Source organism: Capsicum annuum, chromosome 1, assembly GCF_002878395.1.
Source record: "Capsicum annuum cultivar UCD-10X-F1 chromosome 1, UCD10Xv1.1, whole genome shotgun sequence".
Lineage (NCBI taxonomy): Eukaryota > Viridiplantae > Streptophyta > Magnoliopsida > Solanales > Solanaceae > Capsicum > Capsicum annuum.
Window position 1 is genome coordinate 27,798,524 of NC_061111.1, and position 25,413 is coordinate 27,823,936.

The window sequence follows — 25,413 nt, forward strand, 5'->3', positions numbered from 1 at the left end:
CGTATATCTTTTAACTGAGTAGTGGCTTGTCTTAGCTTCCTATGTTTGATCACTTAATAAAAGTATCTAGAGTTTTCGTCACCAATTTTTAACCAAGTCCCTCAATTTTTAACTAAGTGGCAGCTTATCTTTGCTTCCTATGCTTGATCACCAAAATAAAAGTATCTAAAGTTTTAATCACCAAGTTTTAATCAAGTCACCTTACTCTGCTATTATAGGTACATCTCAGCAAGATAAGTAGCCTCTTTAAATTTTCTAGCACATTTCTTCTCCTATTTTTGAAAACCTAAAATTTGCAGCTCTTGCTAAAGTAGCCTTTGTGCCTATTTAAGCAGCTCTCACCATCTATCAGTTTCTTTTAGAAAATTATGATTTTGTTGGTCGTGTAGTAATTTTAGCTTCCTCTTCAACAATGTAAGTTTCCTCACCACCTGAAATATCCTACACCTTTCTACTGTGACTCTCAACCTTCTTGGACTATATTTGAGAAGTTAGGATGCAAGATCCATGCATTATAATACATGACTGTTCACCTTTTTGCACTATATCAATTGATAAGACCACCTTGAGAGGATAGTGATAACTCTTGCTTTCAGGCAATACAATTGACTTGTTAACAACGATGTTTTTCAACCAGTGATTAGTGATCAATGCCTAATGTATTTTTGAATATATTCTCAACCCACTTCCCTTGTCACTCCAAGTGTATCGAGTGTATGGATGAGAAAGCTCTAGTAATCCAAATCTTCCATACAAATTGCAAAGTCCACCATCTTAGTCCAAGTATCTGGATTGTCCCTGTAATGCCCCGGGAGTACACCCTAGGCATCACATGGTGCCTACAACCCTAAAGGACCACAAGCTAACCCATGATTGGTACCTGCTGTGGGCACTGAATAAAACTGATAACAAAAGATTTATTTTGTGGTATTTAACTGAAATTGCCATAAGGTTTTAGTCATAATTCTGATAATCTCTGCAAAACAACGCTGATAATAACAACTGAAAACTGACTAACTGTCTGTACTAGTCTGAAAGCCTCTAACTGAATAACTGAGGAGTTGATGGGACACGCCCCCAACTAACTCTGACTATCTTCTAAAACTGAGAAACTAAAATAAACATAACTAATCCTCGGAACATGAGGACTCACCACTGCTGCTGCTACTGGTGCACTGGCATAACTAGGTACGATCGGGAACCTTAAGGTCCGATCCTATGATAGGAAAAATCATAGCGCAAGAAATGAGTATGCGGTTAGTACTTTGAATGTACTTGTATGCTAAATGGGGTAAGACTGAGATGCATGGGTCTATGCGCATAAATGATAACCAACTGAATGAATATCATAGGATAACTGAACATAAAATAATAACTAGATGAATGATATGAAGTAACTTAGTACATAGAGCAGAGACTGTCTGGTTAGCATGAGAATACTGAATATAAATGCGTGAAAGCTGAAAAATCTGAGAATGCATGACCAAGCATATAATATGTTTATGATATAGTCTATAACTAAAATGCTGAAATTTGATAACTGAATAACAAATAAACTGTATGCGATGGTTAAGCAATACTGAACTGAGTTCTGAACTGAACACTGAAACTGAAACTGTAGGAGGTATCATCTAAACGACATGCCCCAGTCTGAGCTGATCGGGGTGCAACCTGTGACCCTAGTTGGAAGGGTGCTAATACTGTGCCACGAGTACTAACAATGGCTGTGGAGTCAGTCCTAACTAACGGGTGACCCCTGAGATCAGTCCTAACTAGCGGGTGATCCCTGAGAGTGTCAGTCCTAACTAGCGGGTGATCCCTGAGAGTGTCAGTCCTAACTAATGGGTGACATCTCATAACCTACGCTGGCTACGTAGTTTTGAAACTTAGGAATTACTTCTAAGGATACAGTCCTAACTAACGGGTGATCCCCTATCCCTAGGATCACTCAATGTTGAATCCTACTCCCAACTAAACTGACACTCATTACGGGACTGAGCTAAGCTTAACTGAAGAGGGAATTGACTCGGATTACTGAACTGATCTAAGTTTGACTGATTTTATAATGGACTAAACTGATAATGCTCATACGTGTATGAAGCTATTCTGAAACTACTGGGACTAAGTAAACAACTAAATTTTAGGTATTCATAGCCCTCAGGACTCGATAGCAATAACAACAGGGTCACATGAAAGCTTTGAAACTATGGAAGAAAATTATTGTTCACAATTATTCACTTAAGCATTTAATCAAATACATGGGGACCAAGACTTTAACATTAGGATATTTCTAGACATGACGAGATAGTACGATCACATGACAAAATCATAAACTGAGGATTTATTCTGAATTCTCATTAACATGATATGGAAATCACAATATTTAAAACATACTATAATGCATTCCACTTTAAAACAAATTCCAAAATCTTAACTTGTAAACATGTAATAAGTAGTCATTGTTCAAAACCTAATCATTTTGGCATTTCATCAAATGCTTGCAATTCATGGTTTAAACTAAGCATGAGAATTGTTTTACAACTTGTAGTAATAGCATGATTTCACTTTTACGATCACTAATTAGGGTTTAAATTCAACAAACAACACTGTTCAAATATGTAAGGTTTAATATCACCAACAACTTCATGGAAACATGATAAAGATTCAAAATTCATGTAAGTTCATGAACATAATTCATAAAATATGTAATAAGGGTTGCTTTCAATGACAATAGATTGTAAACATCATGTATAATCAAAATTCATAAAAGCTTCATGGAGATAAATCATTATATATATATAATTTCATGATTTAAAACATAAAAGATGGATTCTTGAATTCCATGGGTGAGAAGGGCCTATGTAAGAACATCTAACACACCTTAAGGCTTCGATCTTGAAAGAGAATTGAATTTTCTTGAACGTTCTTGGATTGAGAATTATAATTTCTTGATTTTCTTGTAGAAGGGTTTGAATCTTGTTCTTGGGAGATGATCTTGAGAGAAAACCCTAATTTTCTTGTTCTTCAGAGTGAAGAGGATTATGAGTGATGATAAATTGATATTTTATCACTTAATAGGGTTTAATGTATGATTTAAGTCGTGGAATATGAGGGAAAAGATCAAAATACCCCTCTAAAACTATTTAAGGGTGAAGTTGATCAAGTCTGGTCATGGGTGACGACTTGGGCTGATAAGCCGTCACTTATATGACGGACTTTACTTTGGAGGCTGGAATTGATGTTTTTAGCCTAAGGCTGATGACTTGGGATGATAAATCGTCACATAGGTGACGGCCCATCAGCTTATGTCGTCATTTTGTTGACACGCTGACATGCTGGAGTAAAATGGGTATAACTTTTTGCTCCAATATCAGATTAAGGTGAAACCAGTTGCGTTGGAAATAAGATTCAAAGATATTTATTTTAGTATATATTAGGACACCTAAATCGACATATGATAAGATAAACACTCATTTAAAGTTGACCCTTGCTGGAGCATTTGTCAAAACTCTGTCGATAGAAAAGTCTTCAAATCGTCTTTGAGTTAGGAGAATATTATGACTTCGATCAATACAAAAAGATATTACCACATCATATATTTGATAATCACATATGTATAAACATAAAATAATTATGTTTAAGTCTGTACGCATAGGAATAACGATTTAAATTCTAACCCAAAAATGTGGGGTGTTACAGTCTCCTATTCTATCCTTCTTGTGAAGAATATTATTGAAATCTCCAAGTAGAAGCCAAGTAGTACTATGGTTTTTATGAAGAAACACCAAAGTGGACTACAATGCCTTTTTTCCTCTTTTGTATTAAAAGCATAAACAAAAGTCAGGAGGAATTTCATCTTTAATGGTATATACTCTACCTCATATGTGATTGTCTGTGAAGATATGTGATTTGGCACAGTTCTGTAGTAATCAGGCCTCCAATTAGCCAGTATTGACCTATTATAGTGATAGTCAATAATATTTTTATGCTTCCAACCTACAAACATTCTCTCTACAACATGATTACAACATGATTAATCTTAATCTGTTTCAACTTTATTTCAAGTAAGCCAATCAACCCTACATTTTCTCCATTGTAAGGGAGTTGAACCTCCTTCTGAACTCAGGATGCTATTCATTCCCACTAATGGTAATGAGGTTGCTATCCTTATTTGTTACATTGTTGCCTCTTTTTACCACCTTGATTCATCCTAAGGCTAGTTATCTTAGACTTGTGTTGATAGATCACATTCTTTGGTGTTATCTACCTTTAGTAGCTCCCTTTATTTGATTAGGATAGCCCTACTAAACTATTTCCTTCTGCTCCTCAAAACTCTCTACATTTAACTTTTGCATTGTACGTATTTGTTCATCACTACTCCCATGTACCTCATGTTTGTAAATAACTTGTTTTTTATTCTTGTTATATATGTTCTTCCTGCGAATTTGCTCTGAATGACCATATTGTTTAAGTTCTTGCACAGAACAGGCCTCCATTCATATGAAACCTTTTGATCCACTAATAATTCTTTCTTATTCTTAAAATGTATCACATCCAGTAAGGTTGCATCCATTGCCACCCCACCATGAACCTAGTAAAATTGAGTCCAATCTTCTTTTCCATACTTTGATCAATCATTAATGGCTTCCCAACCAAACTTATCGACTTACTCATCCCTTTGGGACTTCAGTATTTGAAATACAAGTCTGAAAATTTAATTGTCACAACTCGAGCCGAGGTCCTGGCTACGATGGGCATCCCAAGACATGAAGGCTCGAGAGACCTCATAATATGCTATCATAAACATAATTCATACGAAAAAAGGGTGCAGAAGATAAAACTAAAATTCAAGTTGATTTTATGATAAAAATATGTCAGTGAAGTTATGGTAACACAATACTCAAATATCATCTACAAAGCCTCTGCTAAAAACTAACTGTCTAGGTCGGGACAAGGCCCCAGGCTGGACCATAAACTGAAAGAAGTCAACATGTGAATAAATATCTTTTGAAAGGTGGATGGGTCACCAACTCTATCATATTTAAATGTTCTATTACTGATGTGGTAGACCACATGATTGTGCCTTAGAACCTATACTACGGGAGGGTCAATACTTCAAAAGTATTGGTATGCAGAACAATCCAAAAATAACATGTATTTCATGAAAAATAAGTGAAAGCATTGTGAAAACAATTTAGCATAATATATATATCATGGGCATATATATATATGTATATATATATATATATATATATATATATATATAAACATGGGCATAATTTAAAAGCTTCAAAACATTCTTATAAATCAAAAACTCAACTCTTTGCTTTAGTTCTGAGTTGGTTGGTACACCCTAAAAACATGATTACCCATGGGCTATATAGGTCCGTCCTTGACTTGGCGGCCAAGCCCCCAATTTGAGTTTTCTGCAAGAATTGGGGTACGTGATTTCTACTATGCTACAGGGCCATCGCCAGCGTACAATCTCTATTTTAGGACATAATAAACCTGTATCGGCAAAACACGATTTCCAGCATTGAGCCCTTTCATATCAATGCCCCCTTCGGGTAATGATATAACTCTCTTTAAGCCCATTTTTAACCTTTTAAAACCTTGATTCATGCTTATAACATTATTTTCTTTCATGTTAAGGGCATTTCGTGATAGGTATCGTCATACTTAGACTTGCAAGGCATATCATGCCATATCGTATCATATCATATCATGTCATGTCATGTCATGTCATGTCATGTCATGTCATGTCATGTCATGTCATATCATATCATATCATATCATATCATATCATGTTCATAGCTCTTTTTATTAAAAAACATGTTAATGACCATCAAAAGATTTATCATATCACGTTAGAGTTTTTATTTCAAAATCACATAAAAACTAATGCCAAAACACTCTCCTTTCAATATTTTAACATACGGTGGTCATCTCTTTCATCAATCACATGCAATTTTTCATTAGAAAACAAGAGCATTTAGAATAAGAATCACCTCTTTGAAAATGTGTAAAATAACAATGCATAATAAATAAAGAGGCATTACAACACAAGAAATATCATCATTCATAAAGAAGCCCTAACACTAGTCACAAATGAATCTCGTGATTAAAAAATAGGGGCTTATGGTTCATGCTCTCAAATCCACTTCAAAATTGTCACGACCCAGATCAACGGACTGTGCGGACACCTACACTATTCTAAGTAGCTAGGAGAACCCTTACTATCCAACTAAAAATATGCAAGACTTATGTTTTTAAGAAAACTAGTATACATAATCGCGCGATGCGCGGGTAAATAGCATAGTATTTTAAATAATTATAGATTGCAATGGCTTACTCTAGTTTAAAAAATAATTATACATTTATGTTTAGAGTAATAGAATTAAATTATTTGTATCTGGTTAAGAAATTGTTATTTGATTTAGAAAAATGGGGGAATGGATGTAATTAAAATGTGGTTTTGAAATCAATTGATATAGAAATAGTCATTAAATTTTTATTAAACTCTTTTAGTCATTTACGACACTAAAAATACCATTAAATAGAATAGTAAAAATGAACTATTTTTTAAAAGGAGTAACATAAATGGATAAAATTATTTATAATAATGACACAAATGTGCATATATTTAATGAATGAAATAAATATTTAATATATCTAAGTTCAATGACATATTTTTATTTTTAATTAATATTAAATTATACTTACATTAATTATTACAAATTTTATTATTTTTTTATTGAATGTAATAATATATATATATATATATATATATATTTTTAATTTTATAATTAAGTACATTGAAAATTAAAAAATCTAAAAAAAGGTTAAAGAATGATAAAGCTTATAACTTGAGATTAAGTATATTAAAAAAATATTATATTCATATAGATTATTCTAGATTTGGGCAAGTACTTTTGTCAGCATTTCTTTGTCTGAAAAGTTTCCTATTCTCCTTCATCACCATTTTCAAACTCTATTTTTGAAGATAATTTTTAACAAAAATGTATTATGGAAAAAAAAAGGTAGCTGAAAAGTCCAAGATTTTCTTTTTTCTAACTTAGTTTTATCGAAGTATTCTGACTTGGTTCTTCGAATCAATCCAAGTTGTTTATTGTTAAGTTTGTATAGATTTTTGAAAATAATCTCCATTTATGTTGGCTGGTATCTTATTTGCGGTCTCTGTAATGTCTGGTAAGTTCTACTTGTTACTGTGATTTTTTTTACCTCTTTCTAGATTGGAACATGCAAGTGAAATCTATGGTTTATAAGTTGTTAAAGTTGTAGTAGATGTTGAAAAATAAACTCCAGTCATATGTCAGTACTGATTCATAGTCTCTGTAAAGTCTGATAAATTCTCCCCTATTTGTGATTTTTTTTAATTTTAATTTGATCATGCAATTAAAATCTATGATTTATGTTGTTGAATTTGTAGTAGATGTTGAAAAATAATCTTTTTTTTATGTTAGTAATTATCTATCTGGTCTCATGTTCTTTATAATATTTGGTATGTTATTCTATCACTGCAAGATATTCTTTTCCTCTTTAATTCGAACATGCAAGTGAAATTGGAGATCTAATGCAGCTAAGCTGATAAAAATAAAGAATGGAATAAATTTTTTTGATTAATAAAAGATTTGGAGCTGTATAATGATGTTAATGGTATTTTCTTGTTCCTTTAATCTTGTTTTCATGATTGCATGGCATATAATAAGTCATATCTACTAATACTTTCTAAACATTTGGTGTTGTTCCCTTGTTTGAGTTTGTAAATTTTTGTCCAATGGTTATAGGTGCAATGAAGTCTGAGTTTGTGCAAGAGCAACCCTGTCGTCAAGTGAGTTGTCATAATGTTCTTGAAGTGTTTGCCCATTTAGTATTCTCAATCTCATCTTTAAAACCTTCAACTTCTTTACCACTATGAACATTTTACACAGGCATATAAAAATTTAACAAATTTATCATAATGTTCTTGAAGTGGAGAAACATGTAGTTTAAATGATGTGTGTTATCCTTCTAGATTATGTGGATAATCATGAAGATGAATAAGGGAAAATATTATTTTTTTTCATGCTTCTTATCTGTTGAAATTGTGCAAGTTGTGGAATTCTGGCTTTTTTGTTTTTTACTATTTGAAATTTTGATCTGTTAAGCTGAAAACATTATCATGGTAGTCTGTGACTCATTAAATTAGATTATTTTAATTTTTTTGGAAAAAAATCCTTTCGTTGCTTCATTTTCAACTTATAGCAATCTAATAAAAACTGCTAGTGCATGCATTATACATACGGGTAAGAGCCATTTATACATAAGCTATGTATTTATAATTTTTAACCTACGAATGATCAATATTTCTTGAAATGGTTCTCTTTTTTCTTCTTTTTTGGTTAGTGTTGACAAATATAAGTCCTCATCAGTTGTTATTACATAACTGTATTCTCTCAGTGATAAAAATTTTACTTTAATTAGGTCAATATTCTTCACCATATTTTGATTGCTTATGTTTTGTGCATTATTTGTATCCTTAATTCTTTAGACTATGATATGATAGTTATAGATTTTACAGGCTCTGGAAAGACAATGATTTTTATTTTGCCACTTTTCTTGGTGGCTTTACAGGAAGAGGTTATGATTCCTATTTCTCCCGGTGAAGAACTACATGGTTTGATTGTATGTCCATCTTGAGAGTTTGCAAGATACTGAGGCCTTTGATGTGTATTGATGGAGATGATATGAAGTCCCAAATTGAAGTTGTGAAGAAGGGAGTGTACATTATTGTTGCTACGCCTGGAAGGCTAAAATATATGGTGGTAAAAAAAAGAATAAACCTTGAAAATTAAAGGTATTTACCAAATCTTGGTAGATCCTTTATCAAGATAGTATTTTGATGTCTATATGGTTGTTGGCCTTTTTTTTATGTTTGGGTATAACGTGCTCATCAAGCATAATCTTTGTTGTAACAAATAGATAGAGATAGTATTTTGATGTCTTTATAGTTGTTGACCTTTTTTCTATGCTTTGGATGTAACTGGCTCATCTGGCTGAATATTTGTTATAACAAATATAAATATTAGATGAACCGATGAAGAATAATGACAGTTTGTGGTACATAGAACGATTTATTTACTTGTACATAAATACCTGTTAAAATATTTCTTAATATACACTTTTGTTCTGCATTTACACAGAGTGAATTGTTCAATAAAGGATACACAACAAAAATGATTCAAATGGGTCATGAATTATACAATCTTACCAGGTAAGTTGACATTTCATTCAAATATTATTTTTATTTGAGCATAGTGTACTATAATTTGCAATATTGGCTTTTATTTTTTCTTCTGTGCACAAAATTATCCTATCATTGTTCTGATGAGAAGGGTTAAGAATTCAAAAACTGAATGTGAGTTGACTATTTAATGGTAAGAATTATGTCTTAGTAAAACTTAGCCAGATTTTCTATAGTTCTTGGATATAATGTGTGTTATTCAAACTTGGACAAATTGATGATAACAGATTCCAGCTAAGTTGAATGGACTCTTAAAAAATATCTACGGGTGTTTATTGGATCCTCCCAAAATAGTGTCTTTTTGAAGGATCCGACATGGGGCGACAACATTTTTGGAGAGTTCGAGCAACTTAGGATTGTAGAGTATATATTCACTTGTAGTTTAGATTATGTGTGTCTGTTCATAAAAGATACAACTGCTTAAACTAAAGCTAAAATGTGAGCGCTCTTAAAGAATACATAGATATGTAGCTTTATCCAGTGATACGATGTAGATCTAGCCCGTGATTGGTGAATGAATTATAGTGTATTCGGATTAAATTACTTTAGAATCTGAGATCATATTTGTGTAGAGCATACAGATTTAAGGATAAATTTTTCCCTAGTATTATGTATTGCCATGTTTTAATTCTTGTTTGTTTTTATATCTCATTTACACATCTAGTGTTTGGGTTTTAAGTTGTTGAATGTAAATAAGACTTCGAGGTTAAATTGCAAAAATCTTACGATCACATTGTCTATTATTTCAATTTGATTTTTTTGGTCAAGTTTTCCTGTCTAATGGAATTACTGGTTATCTAGATAGACATTCAAAATCAATATGGAAAGTGTTTGTGTTCTTTTTTAGAACTCACTCGTGCTCTGAACACTCACAGATGCCATTGTTTGTTACATGGCCAGCCTTATGTGTATCTCTACTTTCCTGCTAATGATTCTTATTTCTTTTTTACCATTGATTATATCATATTTTTATCTTTTTAGTCAACAATTGAAAATGAGTCTATAATTCTTGATAGGTATACGACTAGTTACAACAACATGCTCTTACTTATAAATTAAATTAACTTGTTGTACTTATGTTGCTGGGTTGTATTGATAGAAATGGGAACATTTTTCATGATTGACTTTGTTAGTTATAAACAATAAAGAGAACTTATAACTATAGGAAAGCCAAATTTACTGCAGCCATAATATGTGAAAGCATGCTGTAATAAGGAAGATTGTAAAGTTTTAAGATATTAGTAAGTTAATTTCTTTTAAACAAAGTGTAAAAATGCAAAACTCAGAAGATTTTTGTTGGCTCCTTAGGTAGCTGTTTGACATCAATTTAATTTTGTTATCCCTTAGAGTGGGGTGTGTACAGACCTTACTTCTATCTTTAAGTAGAAGAGAGAATGATTTTGATAGTTACTATATACTTGTATATTGTATGAAGTAAGAGTGGGGTGGTTTATCTAGTAGTATTGAACATGCTCAGCGTCAACTCACTTCACCTGATTGCATCACAAATTATCGTTGTACATGGTTCTTGAATATGTAGTTTAAATAATATTAGTTATATGGATAATCATGAAGATGAAATTGTTCATGTTGTGGAATTTCCTGCTTTATTATTTTTGATATTTGAAATTTTGATCTGTTAAGATGGTAACATTATAGTGTAAAAAATTCTTTCTTTTCCTCATTTCTCCTTATAGCAATCTAATAAAGGCTGCTATTATAGGCATTTTACATACGGGGTAAGATCCAGTAGGGCCAGAAGATATGTGGTAAGTATGTCGCTTCTATGTTATGTGGTAAGTATGTCGCTTCTATGTAAGCAGTGATTATACTCCATTTATATACAAACTATGTATTTAGAAATTATAAAATGCGGATGCTAATTGGTTTCTTGAAATGGTTCCTTTTTTGCTTCTTTTTTCTTGTGCTAACAATTATAAACACTCAACAGTTATTGCATAACAGTATTCTCCCCGTGTTACAAATTTTAAGTCAATTAGGTCAATATTCTCCACCACATCTTGATTGCTTATGTTATGTGCATTATCTGTATTCTTAGTTCTTTATGCTTTTTTAAAAGCAATTTCTAATTCATCTTCTCTTTTCAAATCAGGGAAGATGTCAGAACTTGTTTAGGCATAGAGTAATGTAGGCATGACTATGTTTTCCAGATAGAATAGACCAGTAAAAGATAACAATTAGCCAAGTGAATACGTGCAGAAGGAAAGCCACTTAGACAGTTATTTAAAATGGATAGTAAAAAAAATACTTTCTTATGTGTAGAATGTCTATATAGTTTTACCATCGTTCCTACTAAGTCATTTACTTGTTAGACTGTGATATGATAGTTACAGATTTTATAGGCTATGCAAAGACCTCAATTTTATTTTGCCACTTATCATGGTGGCTTTGTAGGAAGAGGTTATGATGCCTATTGCTCCAGGTGAAGAACCAATTGATTTGATTGTATGTCCATCTTGAGAGCTTGCAATACACTGAGGCCTTTGATGTATATTGATGGAGTTGATATGAAGCCTCAAATTGAAGTTGTGAATAAGGGAGTGTACATTGTCATTGCTAAACCTGAAAGTCTCAAATGTATGCTACCAAAGAAATGGACGAACCTTGAAAATTGCAGGTACTTACCAAATCTTTAGTTTTCACATGTTTCTTCCTTCCTATTGCTTGCTATACCACATAATTTGTGGTAATGTCTAAGTCTACCTCATGCCTTTGAGAGAGTTCACATACATAAATACCTGTTAAAAGCTTCCTTCACATACACTTTTGTTCTGCATTTACACAAGTTGAATTGTTCAAGAAGGGATACACAATAAAAATGAAGCTAATGGGTCGTGGATTATACAACCATACTAGGTAAGACGACATTTCATTCAAATATCATTTTTCTTTGAGCATAGTTTAATATAATTTGCACCATTTAGCTTCTATTTTTCTTCTGTGCACAAAATCATCCTACCGTTGTTCATATGTACCAGATGATTAAACATATATTTATAAATATGTAAAAGTAAATTGAATGTACAATTACTTTGAATTTCTTTTCTTCGGCTGAAACTTGACTGTCTGACTAAAATATAATCCATGCTCTTTGATTTCTAATTTGAATTGTTTAAGGACTAAACTGCATTAGAAGCATGTATCCTATCACCCCGAGAATAGTGAAAACAAATACATCTTAAAGTAGTAGCAACAAACAGAATGACATATTATTAAACTGTAGAATAGGTTTATAAACAATGGAAACAATCTGAGTATAAGAAATATGAACAATCATAAAAAAAATTTAATACCTTTTTATCCTGAAGTACCATTTCAATTGTGTAAACAAAGTCAGGATTAAAGCGATCTTTCACTTTCCATAGCCGAACAACCAAGATCTTTAACTTCCACTGCATTTTAGTGATTGTTATGTCGTTGATGAAGTTTTAACATTTTTGATAGGGAATGAAAGTATATGTAGATTGTTGTAAGGATTAAATGAATTGAAGTATTTTATGAAGGAATCAGTGATAACATTAATATTTTATGTATGTAGGTATATGCAGATTGTGGTAAGGATTAAAAGTATTGCAGTCGTTTAAAAAGAAATCATTGGTTACATTAACATTTGAAGGTTTATGTAGAATGCGATAAGGGCTGTAAGAGTTGTAGTGGTGTACGAAGGAATCACTGGTTACAATAGAAGATGAATTGAATTTATAGATGAAGGAGAAGAAAAATAAGGGCATTTAACAATTGACGATAACATTAATGGCAGTTGTGAAATACATAGGATGCCGTTGTGCAATGGATAAATGGATAAATAAGATGTTGATAAAAAAGTTATAATTTACCTTGGTAACTTATTGAATTAAAAGAGTTAACTCTATAAATTATTTTTTATACTTGCTATGTTAGTGCTGGAATAAAAAGAGTACACTATATAAATTAGTTAATATTTTTGAATCTTTAGATTGTTATAGTTTAACTGAAATTGAATTTACAGTTTTTTGTTGGTACTTTATAGAAGTTGTTAAACTTCTACACATTTTTCATCTTTTTAGTTATTATTTCAAACTTAATTATTTAAAAATAATTTTTTTTTAAAAATATAGTAACAACAATGGATATATTAAAGGATGACATGTGGACGAATTAAATGTAACCTTTTACATATTTTTCATCTTTTTAGTTATTATTTCAAAATTAATTATTTGAAAATAATAAAAAATAGTAACAAAACAGATATTTGAAAGGATAACACGTGGACGAATTAAATGATGACATTTAGGTGAATAAGAGGACTGCATCCTTTGTTATTAATAATATATAGATACTGGATTAAATATAATAACATAAATTAAATATTAATAAGTAAAATTTTTCAAAAATTTCATATAATTGTCCTTCATTATTCCAGACATGTACAAGAGTTACCTATTAAAATATAGACTAACAATGAAATAAATAATACAAAGACTCTAACATCTGCCAGGAAGAAGTTGCAGAAGTTAGTGCTGAATATCGTCATCCATCTAGTAACTGCAACTAACCTGCATCCAGTCTTCATTCCAAGAAGGAATGTAGAAGAGTAGGGTCAGTACAACCACACATACTGGTAGACATCATCGGCCGACCGTTTTAGTTCATATAATCATCAAATATAAATCATGACATCTTTAATGGAATATAATTCAACTAAGGTTATAATAATATTATTACTTTACCTATATAAGTTACAACATCCAACTACTCTTCCAACTCCATCAATATTAGATTCGCTACTACTATACTCTTGCCTCATTAGTTCACACCATCAACCACAATCCAACGCTAATATATCACTATTCCTCTTTATTAACCTTATCTTACATCGCTATTCCTCTTTATTCACATTATCTTTTTCATTACTCATATTCACAGGAACAAACTCATAATCATAGACAACCCACACTAAACTCTCGGGCTAACAATCAAATGGTTTATTATAATATTAAAGAATGATAACTAGCCATTTTGGTAAGTTACGATTAAAACACATATAAATAAAGCAAGTCAACCAACATATAAGTAAGTACAAAGTTCCACTTTTTTAAATACATATCACACAATCAAATACACAATGAATCAATAATACAACAATAACAAATCAAACAGTGCTCACAAACAAGCCACATAACCATCAAAAGTATCAATCATACTATAAACATCCACAGACTCAACACAAATATGTGCACACATGCTATGGGACTTATTTTTGCCCAAATAGTCAAGACCTGCAGGGAACAATCTATGTTCATGTACCATTCCGGTGTGGTACCCGATTCAACATATACATATCCGTATCGGCGTGGTACCCGATCTAATATATACATATTCATACCAGCGTGGTACCCGATCCAATATATACATATCCATACTGGCGTGGAACTCGATCCAACATATACATATCTGCATCGACGTGGTACCCGATCCAAAATATACACATCCGTACCGGCGTGGTACCCGATCCAACATATACACATCCGTACCGGCATGGTACCCGATCCAACATATATATATTCGTACCGACGTGATACCCGATCCAACATATACATATCCGTACCGGTATGGTACCCGATCCAAAATACATATATCCGTAACAGCGTGGTATTCGATCCAACATATACATATCCGTACCGGCGTGGTACCCGATCCAACATAAATGAGTATTATCAATATCAAATTTACACAACCTCACAGCATACAACACAATGTACCAAGTTTACAAGTACACTTAAAGTCATAAGACAATTCCATCAAATAAATTTTCAATAATCATTTATACATGCATCAACAATCCAAACATCAACAATTTCAAGAATGTCCAAATACCAATCAAGAAGTATTCATAGCATTACTTTAAAGAGTTATCATTATCAAACAAGCCTCTCATAGGTAAAACTAATAAACCACCATTATCACCAATTTAGCCTCTCATGGGCATCCAATAGATATAGTATTTTTATCAATATCAAAACAAGAATATCATAAAATAAATCACAATTAATTCTTACGCATACAATTCACTATTGGAGCCTTAATTACTCATTAATTATTAAAAATATCATTATCTTCTTAAATACTGTCATTTGAGTTCTAACATCACCACCTATAACTAACACATTTACGCGTATCATTATCCTCTACCTCTTTCCACATACTACAATCATCACACTAATTCAAGTCATCTATTTCTTAGATATTACTATGCTCATTAATATTCGATCTTAGCATAATTCTCCTCATAATATTATTGCACAATACATACAACCTAATACCATTACAACTCAACTAGGTTCATCACTAGAATAACTAAAAAAAACATCATGTTCATATACTACGTTTATAACAATATCCTTTCAGGCACATAAAACAAAATATCATAAATGTTACATAATCAATCAATAATATAGTTTTTGAGATTAAAGTTAAGGACTCGTGTCTTTGTCCACCTCAACTCCATGCCCGCAGGCCTAGACATGCTTTCTCTCATCAATTCTAAATTATGAAAATATAAAATAACACAATCTTTTACTTATTAAACCTAGCCTACCTGGACGCCAAGCTTTTGGAAGAAACAAGCTGCAACAAAGATGCTTTTTCCTTTCCTTCATGCCTTGGAATAACCAATCATCTAAAAATCAAGCAATAATAAGAGTAATTAAATATTTCCTCTTCAAACAAATATCTTGGAGATTCAAACTCACTAATTCTACCCTTAATTCAAGGTCTATATCATTCCCCAATGTCAGTTAACCATTAATTAGCTCTTTCAATCTTAACTCATCTCCATTAATGGAGTTTTTATGCTAAAGGTCTCATCTTTACGGAATTCAAGGTTCCTAACCATCGAAATTCATAATCTAGTCTATGAAATTCATGTTAGGAATCTTTAATTTATAGTTTAGAATCAGCTCTAGGTCATATTAAAAATACCCATGAGTATTTTCCAAAAGAATTCCACCATTAAAGGTCTTTCTAAGGATTCTAAGATGTTAAAGGATCAAAAGACGAAGAAAATAATGAAAAAACTTACCTCAACGAAGGAATTTCACCTTAAGCCTTGGGAAATCACCTCTGTAGGGTTGAGGAATGCAATTTGGGGGTTTTGGACTTAAAATATAGATAAAGCTGATTTAAATACCATCAGAATTTTCATTACAGTGAAATCCCGCTTCAGCCCAGATATTGCTCAGTAAAACAGTCTTAACTTTTTTCTTCGAATTCGGATTGAGGAATGGTTTATTGCATTGAAAAGAGGACTCAGATATATTTGATTTGATAGGTAATGGGACCCCTAACTTCTTATATTATATGAGATATGATCGTTTGAAGTTGGCTCTAATAGAAAACCATATCGAAACCGTATCAGAAAGGAAGTTTTATACTTAATTTTGTGTTGGGATATTGTATGACCTTAATTCATACCTAATAACTTTCAACTAAAGTATTGATATTATCACTCATGAATAATTAAATTCATCGAAATTGAGTCTATCTAGACACATCCAAAGGCTAAAATTTCGCTGGAAAGTTTGAGGTGACCTAATAAATAAAATATTGACTATTTTAGATACAAGTTAATATTGAGGAATAAAAAATAAGAATTTTCATTAATTTATTATGAATAATTTAGTAACGATGAAATGGGTCGTTCCAAAAATTCATAAGTGATAGTAAAGCATTTAGACTTAAGCTTTTAAATCATCCATTTGAACAACTCATAACATGTTAAGACAATAAATTTCATCACGAGAGGGAGAATTTTGTAAATTATACTCTTAAATCACTTTTCGAAACTCATAACATATGTATATATTACTATAACTCAATTTCTTGAAAAAAAAAATGTATTAAATACATGATTTCATCAAAAATGAGTTCATAATGCATGCTTTTTAAATAATTTTAAAATACATTACATATACATATGTATGCACTTTAAAGCTTGTTAAAACATTAAACTTAGGCCCATGAGAGTTTGGATAGTCCTACATATATTTTTTGATAAACGAAATTTGACACATCTTGAATCTATGCCTTGAAAGTATGAGTTTTGAAAGAAACCCTAACTTCTTTCTCTCTTGAGAGTGGAGAAGAGAAGGAGAGATGAGAAACAGACATCTAATGGGCAAATAGTGTTTAAACTACGTTTTAAGTCGTGGAGGTAGGGTTTGAGGTGAGGAAAAGACCAACATACTCCTAAAGAAACTGAATAAAAATTGTAGAAATTTTCAGTTGATGACTTAGTTGATAGTTTGTCAACTAGTTGATGGCTTATCAACTTAGTCATCAACCTTTAGCTGGGCTTGGACACTTTCTAGTTAAAGTTGATGACTTAGTTGATAGCTTGTCACCTAGTTGATGGCTTATCAACTTTGTCATAACCTTATCTAAATGATTTATTTTATTTTCTGGTGATGGCTGACGACTAGGTTGATAGCACATCACTTAGTTGACAGCTTATCACTCAAGTCGTCACCATGTTGACAGACAGACACTTCAAAGTAAAATGAGTATAACTTTCTATTCCGATATTGGATTAATGTGAAACCAGATGCATTGGAAACAACACTCGAAGATATTTCATTTGATATATAGTAGGCCACCTAACTCATTATATTCTAGAAGTAATAGTCATTGGTAGTTGACCCAAGTTGGAACATCTACTAAAACTCAATTGGTAGAAAAGTTCTCAACTCTACTTTGGAATTAGGAGATTTTTATTATCTCAATTAATCCCCAAATATGTTCCCATACTATATAATTGATCATCATACTTATATTGACATAGAATCATTAGGTTTAGATCTGCATACATAGGAACGACGGTTTGAATTTTAGCCCGAAAATGTGGGGTGTTACATTAATCCATATGTGCATTGTATGCAGCTCCTCTTTCGAGAAGTTTATTTTTGTGTTTCATGCCTGCATAATAAAGGGCTTACTATCAAAATGATAAATTCCTAACTGCAGCGTCAAACCTTACCAATGAGACTCTATTTTTCAACATCTCAATTTGGTTAATTCCATGCTTTGCGCAGATTCATTAAATATATCCATTAATCACTTCTAGGGGGGATGAGAACCTATAACTTAACACACTACAGAGTTCCTCCAATACTCAACCTCCGAGCTGATATCTTCAAGCTCAATTTCAATATTCAAGGTTGCACCGAAAGTTGTATGAGCCACATACTCAAGTTTGAATCCAACATTCACAATTTTTCCAATGTCGAATGAATCCCAAATTAAACCTCTCTACTCTTTGTATATCTCAATCGTATAAACTTCCTCATCCTATGTTAAACGACTAGAGCTGGGAGATGCACTTGCATTATCTTGAACAGCTGATGGTATTCCTTTCCAATTTTGCCGAAGTTCCTGTGTCTGGCTACTTTCAACATTCTTCAAGCCATCCTTCTGGGTGACATTTGATGATCTCACCATCGTAGCTTTCCCCTTCGAAGACATTGTCACAACTGTATCTTTCTCCGAAGTTATTATTCCATTGGTTTTCAAATAAATTGGAGCAAAACCTCTGCTTTGGTTGCCTCGCGGAGTAGTACAACATTGGTTTTGAGCTTCCTTCTTTATTAGAGTCTTCCCTGATGGATCTCGTGCCCTATTTTCCATGGTAGGTGCAGGCTAAACTAACTTGCATCGAGAGATAGAATCCATCGAGAGAAAGCTTTTTATGTTGTTGTTGTTATAAACCGCATTAAATTCTTAAGTTATTCTTTTTTATATTTCACCTTTTCATGTATAATTGTGTGTCAGTTAACCCATCATCTTGTTCAACAGTTTAGACACATTTTCTGTGGTGGATAAGAGGAGATAATACTAGAATAACTTTTTAGTACTCTTTAATTTCTTGATTACAAAATTATTTTGGGATAAATTACTCAAAATCAGGATGAGTTAACCGTTGTTATTTAAAACATTTTTGGTACAAGAATCTATATATACATGCAACAATAACTTCAACACAAGTTCAAGTCTAAGACTAGAATACTTATGAAGTTCCTTAACACCTTCAACACAAGATTATAAATAAAATAATCTATCCAAGAAGTATGTTAACTATGAGAAATGAGATGAAACAAAATTTTAAGGCAAAGTCCCTCGACTTCACGGAGTGTCCTTAAGGAATAATTCCGCTCACTGTACCCGAGGTTATGGAATCTTCCTCTCAGGATAAAATGACCTTCAATCCAAACAACAGTGGTACCTCAAATTATTGGTTCAACGAACTCACTCAACGATTTGATTGATCACACATAATGTTTTTTAAGACAAGAAGAGTTTGTATTTCAGAAAATTTTCCTACCAAAACCTGTGGATGAAAGCATGTCTTTATAGCCATCAGGTGCCTCTTCTGAAAGGTGGCAATGGTTCACTTAAAAGGTGTAACCTTTCTTGAAAATCATGTCTGTTCATCCAAAGAATGCGTCTTTTTCGAACAGGCATACCATTTCATGAATCAGTGTGTCATTTCGTTGAAGAGTTGCATCCCTTCTGAAGCATCAATTTGCTTCTGCACTACATTTTGAAGCAGTATAAATGGAGGATCAAAAACACAGAAAAATTTATTGCGTTTCCCCTTTGGTATTTTTGAATTAAATTTCTGTCAAATAAAATTTGTCCAAAAAAATAAATCTCATCAATCGATCATTTGTCAAATCCAAATCCGAATCTGAATCCAAAGCCGAAGCCGAAGTCGAGCCGAGCGAGCGACAACGACGACTGTGCGAGGCACCACCTTGTTCTTGCCTCACTATACATATGGAGTAAGTGCTTATTATTATAAACACTTCAAAGTTCCCTTCTCCCACCAATGTGGGAGAATTAGTGAACTTTCCCTTAAAAGAATACACTTTTTATTTTGGTGTCTCTCTTTCTCTCTACTATTTTTCTTCCATTTTTCATTCTCACTTTTCATACATATTGAACCTAACAATCCCCCACATAAATGGGGAATGGCTACTTTTTTGTAAAATTTTACGGACAAGTATGTGATCATCAAGCAAAGACTAATTGCATCTGGATAAGTGAGTTTTCCTTTGAATTTTTCGTAGTGAACATGCATCGGATGCACTCGGTCAATCGGTAGATTTGATATCTTTGAACCTTTGATCTTTAATGTATACCTAGACAACATATGTCATACAACCAGCCTTTTACCATTTATGGTTCTCATGGTTTTGTTCTTTTTAGCCATGAACACGTTCCGATTTCATGAGAGTTTAGAAAATAGACCTTTACTAACATTCTCCTTGAAGCGGCTTCCACTTCGACCTCACATAGGCAATTTCTAAATGTTCAATCTTATAGATTAAACTATTTGGTCAAATCTGCCAAATTTAGATAATCATTAAAAGACTTCACACCATAAGCTATACAGATTCCAAAAGTGTGTTATTCCTTAAGATTATTATTTAAAATGTTTTTGAGTACATGAATCTGTATATACACGCAACAATAAATTCAACACAAGTTCAAATCTAAGACTATAACACTTATGAAGTTCCTTAACACCTTCAACCCAAGATTATAAATAATCTATAATTTTCCTTAATGTACCTGAGGTTATGGAGACATACCATTTCATGATTAAATTTATTGCGTTTTTCCCACCGAAGCCTGAGTCCGAGCCCGAGCGAGCGACGACGACAGCGCGAGGCACCACCTTGTTCTTGCCTCACTATCCATGTGGAGTAAGTGCTTCTTATTATAAACACTTCAAAGTTCCCTTCTCCCACCAATGTGGGAGAATTAGTGAACTTTCCCTTAAAAGTATACACTTTCCATTTTGGTGTTTCTCTTTCTCTCCACTATTTTTCCTTCATTTCCCATTCACACTTTTCATACATATTGAACCCAACAACCCTACCTCTGGCTGGAATAACAATTCTGAAATAACTTATTTCAGGACAAAAGATATAAAATAAATAAAATAACTTAAAAGACTCATTTTACACATCTCTATATAAAAGGCTAAATTAAATAAAATGGAAGGTATTTTTATAAACAAACAACTTATTCTTAAAAATTATGCAACACATAATATTTTTAATACAACAAGCTAAACATTCCATAAAAAATAATACCAATATAACTGATTTCAACATAATTAATCTCATCATAACTGATGTTTACACCAGACGAAACTTTATAATTGTCAAGCCCCTAAGGAAAGGGCATGCAGTGTCCATCACAAGAGCGGATTGATGACCGGGGGATCAAGGAGAATAACCAATATATATGCTTTTACTAGATCTCGTGGCAAGCTTCCACATAATAAGGGTGCATATAGTACTTTAAACAAATATTAGAAATGAAAGGAGGGAAATGGTGAAGTAATATAGTATTTGTTAGGTTATGAGAATTTTTTATTAATTTACTTAATTTACAAAATCAATATTTTGTCATGAATATTTGAAATACAATTTAAGATTTAAACTACACTCAGGACTTTCTTTTCATTTTTTTCACTTTCACTATATTTTTCTTTTTTCAAATTTACGTTAACTTTTTATTATTAAAAAATAACTTCCTTTAAATTATATTACATATTTAAATCATATTTTATGCTCTTTTATAAAATTTAAAGTACATTCAAACAATCAAATATTATTTGCAAAAATTATAACGAACACAACTTCAATTTCAACAATTTCAAGTGTGATTTTTTTTGTTTGTAAAAGTATGTAGAAGCTCTTATAAGAAATTTAACATATGACATTATATTATGCGATTATCTGTTTTGAGATATAATTAAACCTCTCTATAACGGTTCATCGTTATAATGGTTTTTTACTATAATGATATGATTTTCTCCTAAATAAATTTTTCATGTTATATCTCACTTCTCTATAATGATTTTCTATATATAACAGTTATATTGTTTATTATAGTGGTACAATTTTTATAAAATTACCTCTCTTATAACAACATATTCGATTCTTATTTAATATTAAGAGATAGTATATGCAGAAGATAATGACGAAAGTGTTGATGAAGAGTCTCAACCTACTATTATTTCGAACAAGATCGAAGAGTCAATTGTTAATTAGCTCTTAACATTCAAGGGAAAGCGATTAAATACCCTTTTGTTGAAAGTTTGGACAAAAATCTTCGTTAATCTAAGTGATATATTGTAATTAACTAAGAGATTAAAATTTACGAAAGCCTACAATTATAAAATTCTTATATCAAGCTTGAAATATTTAAACTTTCTATTAATTTTAAATTCATATGTTCCTTAAATTTTAATTCTTTTCTGGTACGACATATCTAGTTATATAAATTCTTTTGGTAATGTATCAGTCCTTTTAATAATGAAATATGAAAATCAATTGAAACTTAAATTTAACAAGTACTTTATTTTCGTCTGTAACATAGAAAATATAAATAAATAAACTTTTTAGACTTTTAATTGTAACAACTAAATGAGATCTAAACATCAAATGTCACTACGCATGTATTACTACACGTCTCTATAGTAGTCATGAATTTTTTGGACAAACATTATCACTATAGGTAGGTTTAGCTGCATTACTCTTTAAAATAAATTTGATTATATATTTGAGCTAAATTAGTTAAGCTCCTGGATTTTGCTAATTTTAAAAATTGAATGGTATAAATCATGTTTATAAAAAATACTTTCATAATCAAAATATTTTTACAAAAATATAATCAAACACAACTTCAACTTTCGCTATAATTTTAAAATTTTCAAATAAAATGAGTATTTTTTTTTATTTTGATAATCAATCATCCACGTAATAAGACATAACATACTTTACGTGACCCACTATTATGACCTTGATATAATATAGTGCAAGGAACAAATGTTTGGAGAACTCTCCTAAGCCAAAATAAATCTGTATGGTATGTGCCATGATCAGTTTAAAGCATGACATGCATATAATCTTTAATTTGGGCATAAGCACTATCATAGTGAAAAGGACAACTGGAAAAGCTAAAGTTAAATATTAGTAAATTTTTGTAGAAGTCATTTAAATAAGGGATTATTGTTTTAATTAAAGACAAGTTGTCCTCTAGTCAAAGTTTTCACCTAACTGGACATAATTCTCAACAAGCTTACACAGCATTGAACAGTATAATGCCACTATTTATAGTCAAGCAGCCACTTTTGACATTACTTATAATGAGACTAATTGATTATGTTGTGAAAAATGAATGTCATGTTGCAAAGCAAATGCCATGCGGCATACTCTTAAGTTGACTTATTGCCAACTAATTTCCCACCCCTTTTAAGTGGATAAACTTTACCACTTCATTATTGGCTATATATATAGGCTTATTGTTATTCTTGAAAAGGTATGAAAGTAATATACAACTATAATTCGCACTCTCAATTTTGCACACTACTTATTATTTCTATTATATTATACTTTGTTTTGTAAATAATTTTATAACACATTATTTATATGAATCTCTATTATTCTGAGCAAATACGGGTAATAAAGATTAATATTTATTTTTCTTAAATAATGTTAAATATATCCAAAAGTGAATTTGTTGCTCTAGATATATCGGGCAAAACTTACATATTCTGGGCACTGGATGCCAAAATACATTTGAATGCGATGGGTCTGACAGACACCATCAAAAACAAAAATCAGGCATCAAATCAAGACAGGGCTAAAGCCATGATATTTCTCCGTCATCATCTTGACGAAGGTCTGAAAATGGAATATCTCACAATTAAGGATCCGCTTATATTGTGGAATAATTTAAAAGAAAGATACAACCACCTGAAGATGGTCATCCTTTCACAGGCACATTATGAGTGGACTTATTTGAGGTTACAAGACTTTAAAAATATAACTAATTATAATTCTGCGTTGTTTAGAATTAAATTGCAGTTGAATTTTTGCGGAGAAAATATAACTGATCACGACATATTAGAGAAAACATTCTCTACTTTTCCTACCTCGAGTATGCTCCTACAGCAGCAGTATCGAGAAATGGAATTTAAAAAGTATTCTGAATTGATTGCTCATTTTCTTGTAGCTGAACAATATAATGAGCTTTTAATGAGAAATCATGAAAATGGACCTCATAGTACTGCTCTATTCCCTAAAGTGAATGTTGCACATTTTCACCAAACTAGGCGTGAAAGAAGTCTTGACCCCAGTCGTGGTCGTGGTCGTGATCATTGTCGTGGAAGAGATAGATATTTTAATCAGGGTGATCGCCTTGCAATAAACAATGACCCTCAACATCATCAGTGCAAAAAGAATGGTGAAGCTTCTGAAGCAGCGCCAAGGACGAACACTGAAAATAGATGTTCTCGATGTGGAGCAAAGGGACACTGGTCGCGTATCTGTCGTACGCCAAAGCATCTGGTGAAGCTCTATCAGGCCCCTTAAGAAAACAGATAATGACGTTGAGGCAAACTTTATCTCTGAAGATAATATTAAGCCCATGAATGTAGATGCCTCAGATTTCTTCACTATCCCCGAAGGATATGTTAATCATCCTGTAGATGATGAATATGAAATAGTCTGATTGTTTTACTTTCCTATTTTATTAGTTTACATTTTTGTTAATAGTATCTCACTAATCTTATAAATTGATAAAGTTTGTGTAATACGTTATGTGCTAGTAATATTATAATGTTTATATTATTTATTTTTTCATCTTGAAGAATATATGAATACTCCTGAAGTAGTAAATCTGAAATTAAAGATATGATAGAGAAAATTCTCTACAGTTACATGTATACCTCGATTTACTCCTAAAGTAGCAAAATATTGAAAGAAATCCTAAGGTATGATCGTTTGATATGCTTAAGGCACATTGTAATAATTATATTTCATTCTCGAAGAATGAAAATTTTTGATAAATTGTTAATTATCTTTCATTCTCAAGGAATGAGAATTTTTGATAAATGTTATAATTACAGATTCATTTTCTGAGGTGAATGTGATATTTAGTAAGGTATATAAATGTGCACTTGACTATGAAAATCACATTCAGAAGAAGTAGAATGAATTATTTTGAAATTTACTTCCGAAGTAGTAAGTTATCTT

At 31.8% G+C, this 25,413-nt stretch overlaps 1 protein-coding gene across 1 annotated transcript; it reads left to right on the forward strand.

Annotated features, from left to right (window-relative positions):
- The first annotated feature begins 23,868 nt into the window (after window positions 1-23,868).
- On the forward strand, window positions 23,869-24,750 carry LOC107870648. The gene has a single exon (XM_016717264.2). The coding sequence runs from the start codon at window positions 23,869-23,871 to the stop codon at window positions 24,748-24,750; it is 882 nt and encodes a 293-aa protein (XP_016572750.2).
- The last annotated feature ends 663 nt before the right edge of the window (window positions 24,751-25,413 follow it).

Bases quoted from the DNA above. Each gene is read 5' to 3' on its own strand.
- LOC107870648 (XM_016717264.2), top strand. From the start codon at position 23,869: ATGTTAAATATATCCAAAAGTGAATTTGTTGCTCTAGATATATCGGGC.